This window comes from Eimeria necatrix, genomic scaffold (assembly GCF_000499385.1).
Source record: "Eimeria necatrix Houghton genomic scaffold, Enh_scaff1602, whole genome shotgun sequence".
NCBI classification, from domain to species: Eukaryota; Apicomplexa; class Conoidasida; order Eucoccidiorida; family Eimeriidae; genus Eimeria; species Eimeria necatrix.
The window spans coordinates 1-5,636 of record NW_013652299.1 but is presented as its reverse complement, the minus strand read 5'-3'; the positions used below and the strand labels follow the sequence as shown (position 1 = coordinate 5,636).

At 43.5% G+C, this 5,636-nt stretch overlaps 2 protein-coding genes across 2 annotated transcripts; both read left to right on the top strand.

Annotated features, from left to right (window-relative positions):
* Positions 1 to 226: 226 nt before the first annotated feature.
* ENH_00018310 (hypothetical protein, conserved) lies at positions 227 to 914 on the top strand (the record flags this gene model as incomplete). The annotated part of the gene is made up of 3 exons (XM_013579316.1): positions 227 to 243; positions 484 to 589; positions 831 to 914. The coding sequence occupies 3 exons, from the start codon at positions 227 to 229 to the stop codon at positions 912 to 914; spliced, it is 207 nt and encodes a 68-aa protein (XP_013434770.1).
* A 3,485-nt stretch (positions 915 to 4,399) lies between these two features.
* On the top strand, positions 4,400 to 5,540 carry ENH_00018300 (hypothetical protein, conserved; the record flags this gene model as incomplete). Its single annotated transcript, XM_013579315.1, has 4 exons — positions 4,400 to 4,465; positions 4,698 to 4,849; positions 5,096 to 5,151; positions 5,455 to 5,540. The coding sequence occupies 4 exons, from the start codon at positions 4,400 to 4,402 to the stop codon at positions 5,538 to 5,540; spliced, it is 360 nt and encodes a 119-aa protein (XP_013434769.1).
* Between the last annotated feature and the right edge of the window lie 96 nt (positions 5,541 to 5,636).

The following is a 5,636-nucleotide window of genomic DNA, read 5'->3' as shown; positions in this document are numbered from 1 at the left end:
TCTGCTGGGGCCGCTTTCAAGTAACTTCACCCTTGAGGGCCTACGGGGAGCAGCCAACCGCCAAACCCTAAACCCTAAACCCTAAACCCTAAACCCTAAACCCTAGGGTTTGTGGCGACTGTTTAGGGCCCTGGAAAAGCAGCGACTCATTGAAGTGTCTCTCTGCGCCAAAGAAAAAAAGAAAGCTCTTTTAGAACAGCTCCAGCTTGCAGACAAGATTCACAGAATGGCCGCTCTCTGCAGGTAGGGTTTAGGGTTTAGGGTTTAGGGTTTAGGGTTTAGGGTTTAGGGTTTTAGGTTTAGGGTTTAGGGTTTGGGGTTTAGGGTTTGAGTGCCCGGTTTGACTGATTTTGAGCAGTTAAAGCCGTAGCCCTAAACACTGCCTCCTTTGCTGCTTTAAAGGGAACCACACTATGAGATCTAAGGATCAAAGCTAGGGTTTAGGGTTTAGGGTTTAGGGTTTAGGGTTTAGGGTTTGTGCAGGAAGTACGAAAGACCCGAAGTCGAGCTGCCGAGTGTCTGCACTGTGTCGGAAGAAGAATTAAAAACTTGGAGCAAAGAAAGTCAAAAGCTGCACGCAAGCCTCAAAGTAAACCCTAAACCCTAAACCCTAAACCCTAAACCCTAAACCCTAAACCCTAGAATTGCCCCCACACTTACTGCATCTGCGTCTACAGACACATACGCACATCCACTTAACGCTTTTCTTTCATTCTTTTTTCATTATTTCCATTCATTATTATTTGTTTATTTATTTATTTGTTTTCATCTATTTATTTATTTATTTATTTATTTATTTATTTATTTATTTATTTATTTTATTTATTTAGGAGGCCATGGAAACAGCGGGAGAAGAAAGCGCCGCTTTGCAGAACTTTATGAAGAAAATCAGCAAAGTCACTTTAGAGGCGTAAAATAAAAAATTAATTTTATTTTATTTAAAAATAAATAAATAAATAAATAAATAAATAAACTAACAAATAAATAAATAAATAAATAAATATATAAATAAATAGATTAATTAATTAAATTGACAGATTAATTGATTAGTTTGTTTAGTAATAAAAATAAATAATGGTAAATAAAGCGGGAGTTTTTCTTTTCTTTTCTTTTCTTTAATCGAAAAAAATAAAAAGTTCATTTAATTTCTTTTTGATTAATTTTATTTCTTTTAAATTTAATTTCTGTTTGTTTCCTTTTATTTCTTTCATTTATGTTCTCTTTCTTTTTTCTTTTCATTTTTTCTTTTATCTTTTTCCTTCTATTTACTTTGTTTTTTATTTTCTAATTTTGTTTCTTGATCGCTTCTTATCTTTTATCTCCTTTTTATTTTTTCTTTCTTTGTTTCTTTTTGTCTTTTTGTTTCTTTTATTTCTTTTAATTTCCTTTTCTCCTTTTTGTCTCTCTTTGTTTCTTCTCTCCCTCTTTTATCTTCTTTTTTGTTTTTTATTTTTGTTTCCCCTTTTATCTTTTTCTTCGTTTCTTTTTGTCCCCTTACCTTCCTGTTTATTCTTTTATTTCTTTTTATCCCTTTCATCTCCCTTTGTTTCCTTTTATCTTCTTTTTTCTTTTATTTATTTTTCTTTTTCTTTTTCGGAATTAATGGATTAGAGTTTAAGTTCTTCTGACTGCAGGGCCTGTCTGGAGCGTTCTTTGTCTCTTTTGTCTTTGAAGAACAAAAAACAAAAACTCGAAATTAAAACAATTAAAGAAAATGCAACTCTCGAAGTGGGGCGCAGCGTGGCTCCCCCGCAGTCTCTCTTGAGTGTATGTACACTCCGGGGCCCGCACACCCTAAACCCTAAACCCTAAACCCTAAACCCTAGGCCCCACAAACGCCCAAAAACACCAAAAAAGCCCCTCTTTTCCGCAAATTTAATCTTCCAATTCATTGTCTCTTCTCCCCAATTGTCTCTTTTCATTTTCTGCAAAAAAAACTTTTTTAACTTTTCAATTTCACCCCCGGGTCACTTTCCGAAAAGCCGTGTGGGGCCCCGGGTGTCTGTACACCTGCGCGGCGGGACTTGTGGGAAACAAATATTTACAAATTACAAATTGTAAATTATAAATTATAAATTCTGAATTCTGAGTTGTGATTTGGAAGTTATAAATTAGAAATTGAGATTAGTTTCATTTAAATCCTTTTCTTGTTTTTTACAAATAAAAAAGCTGCCAACGAAAACAAATTTGAAGTTTTCACTTTTTGGGATTTTCCCTTTTTTGTTACTTTCCATTATTTGCTTTTGTTTGACTTTTGTATATTTGTTTCTGTCTTTGGTTCTTTATTTATTTCTTAATTTAAATTTTAATTAAATTTAAATGATCAAAGAATCAAAAGTTGCTAATTTATATTTTTAATTTTTTCTCCATTTGTCTATTTGCCCTCTGTGCCTTTTACTGTCTTCTTTGCCAATTCATTCTTTACCACTTTTTCTTTTTTTGTTTATTTATTTATTTACTATCAATTAATTAATTAAGCACTTAATTAACACATTTATTTATTTATTTATTTATTTATTTGTTTAAATTTATTTAAATTTATTTATTTAGCTTTTAAATTAGTTCAAATATATGAAAGAAAAAAAAACTCTGTTTAGGGGTTGCCTTCATGAACACCAGAGAAACAAAAATGAGTCAAAAAAAGACAAAAAATGGCAAAAAGACAAAAAAGGGAAAAAGAAAACAAAAAAAGACAAAAAAGAGACAAAAAGGAAACAAAAAGAGATAAAATAGATTTAAAAGACAAAAACAGACAAAAAAGACAAAAACGCAATTAAAATGAGCAAAAGAAAACAAAAAAAGACACTTGAATCATGCTCCTGAGCTGTACAGACACCTGGAGAAGCCCTCAAGATGCTCGCTAAAGTCCTTTTTGCATTTTCTTAAACACTTTTAATTACTTTTTACTTTTTAAATCTTTCTCCTGCCTCAAATAAGACAAAGAGACAAAAGAAGAGCTTAAAAAACACCCAAGGGGCCCCCAAAACTTCGAGGGACCCCTTGGGGCCCCTTTGGGGCCTCCCTGAGGCCCCTTTAGGGCCTCCCGGGGGCCCCCCCGAGGGTTCCTCTGAGGTTCTGTTCAAGGCAAATCTATTATTTGGGGCCCTTTATAGTGCCTTTGGGGCCATACAGGGGCCCCCAGGAGTCCCTCGTGGGGCCCCTAAACCCTAAACCCTAAAAAGAGCTCCTGGGGGCCCCCCGGGGGGCCCCTGAGGGTCCACAATAGACCCTGGGGGCCCCTGCGGGGTCTCCAGGGGCCCCCAGAGAGCCGTTGGGGCCCCCCGAGGGCCCCCCGGGGGCTTCTAAAGTACCCTGGGGCCCCTGAAGGGTTTTTGGGGCCCCCAAAAGGCCCTTGGGGCCCCCAGAAGACCCTCGGGGGCCCCCCAGAGTCCCCAAGGGCCTTTGGAGGAAACCGGGGGGCCCCCCGAAGGGCCCCAAAGGGCTGGGGGCCCCCGGGTTAGAAGAAAAGTTTAAAAAGTGTTTGGAATTAAATTGCATTTAAAGGACTTCTTGCGCGGCCAGGCCGCGCTTCAGGACAGGGGGGCCCCCGGGGGCCCCAAATGGACTTTTTTTGGAAAAGTGGAAAAGTGAAAAAAAAAGAAAAGTGTCTCGGGGCTTGGGCGTTGGGGTGTACGTACACCTGGTGAAGGGGGTGTCAGTGGGGCGGGAACGAGGGCTAAAAAGCAAACCCTAAACCCTAAAAGGGGGACTGCGGATTGAAAATCCGCGCGGGACGCTAAACCCTAAACCCTAAACCCTTAACGCTAAACCCTAAACCCTAAACCCTTGACGCTGAAGCGCGTGGGGACGGCGAGAGCCGCCGCAAGTGCACCTTTGGCTCTTCTTTCTTGTTTCTTTGATTAATTAAAAATTAAAAAAATAAATAAATGCAAAAAAAAGGGTTTGGAGGGTTTCATTTAGCTGGACTGCGGTGTACAGACAGCCAGGGGGCCCCCCGCGCGGTTCCGGCGTCTATCTCTTGCCTGCTAGGGTTTAGGGTTTAGGGTTTAGGGTTTAGGGTTTAGGGTGGTGAGGGCTAAAGAGGTTTTTAGAAGCCTGTTTGGTTGCTCTTTTATTTGAATTGCAACAATGAGTGTATAGACAAACCCTAAACCCTTTTCTTCCGCTTTGCTGTCCATACACCCCAGCAGCTCTGTTGTCTGCAGCGCCCGCGACACTCGCCAGCCGCAAACCCTAAACCCTAAATCCCAAACCCCAAACCCCAAACCCTAAACCCCAAACCCTAAACCCTAAACCCTCGCCAGCCAACTCCAGCAGCTGCCTATTCGCGCCGTCGCACCCAAGAAGCACTCCGTGGTCTCGGGGCCGCTCCAGTCGTCGGCCCTAAACCCTAAACCCTAAACCCTAAACCCTAAACCCTAAACCCCGCAGCCTCAAGATGGGAAACATCGCGTGCAGCTGCTCCAGGGGTTTCTGGGGCGAGGTAGAAGAGGCGATATTCGGGGTACGCCGACGCAGCCCCTCTCGGGGGTTCCAAACCCTAAACCCTAAACCCTAAACCCTAAACCCTAGCGGCAAACCCTAAACCCTCGTCCCGAGCCTCCTTCGGCCTCCCGCTTCGCCGCTTCGCCTCGCGGAGCCGCGCGCGGGCCCTTGCGGCGCCCAGGGCCGCCCCAGGGCCTGGGGTTTAGGGTTAGGGTTTAGGGTTTAGGGTTTAGGGTTTAGGGTTTGCGCAGAACGAAGACTCCAAAACCCCCGAGGCCCAGTTCCTCGGAGGCGGCAGAGTCCGCAAACAAGTGGCCTTCGACAACGGCGCTGTCTATACAGGCGAGTGGCTGGGCGACGCGCGCGACGGCTACGGCGTGCAGGTTTGGGACGACGGCGCGCGGTAAACCCTAAACCCTAAACCCTAAACCCTAAACCCTAAACCCTAAACCCTAAACCCTAGGCCCTGGGCCCGGGGCCAGGGCCCTGGGCTCGAGGCTCGGCCGCAGCCGCGGCCGAGCCGGGGACGCGGGCTGCAGGCGCCGCGGACTTCGGCGCAACGGGAGAGGCTTGCGAGGGTTTAGGGTTTAGGGTTTAGGGTTTAGGGTTTAGGGTTTAGGGTTTAGGGTTTGGGGGTGCGGCTGCTCAGGTACGAAGGCCAGTGGGTAAACGACAAGGCCCAGGGAAAGGGGAAATTCGTCCATGGTGAGTCTTTTGTCTTTTAATTTATTTTATTTTATTTTAATTTATTTTATTTTAATTTATTTTGTTTTAATTTATTTTAATTTATTTTATTTCATTTTAATTTCTTTTTAGTTCTTTTTATTTATTTTTATTTATTTGTATTTCCCTTTAGCTTCAATTTCATTTCATTTTGCTCTTTTTATCTTTCTGCCGGCTGCTGCTGCATTCTCTGCCCTTCGCTTCACCCAGCCCCCAAACCCTAAACCCTAAACCCTAAACCCTAAACCCTAAACCCTAAACCCTAAACCCTGCGGTTTGCTGCAGTTGACGGGGACGTTTACTTTGGGGACTGGGTGGAAGACCGGGCCCACGGCCACGGCGTCTACCACCACGCGGACGGCTCGCGGTAACCCCAAACCCTAAACCCTAAACCCTAAACCCTAAACCCTAAACCCTAAACCCTACCCCTCTCCCCCCCTCTTGCACCCCTCCCCCCCACGAGGGGG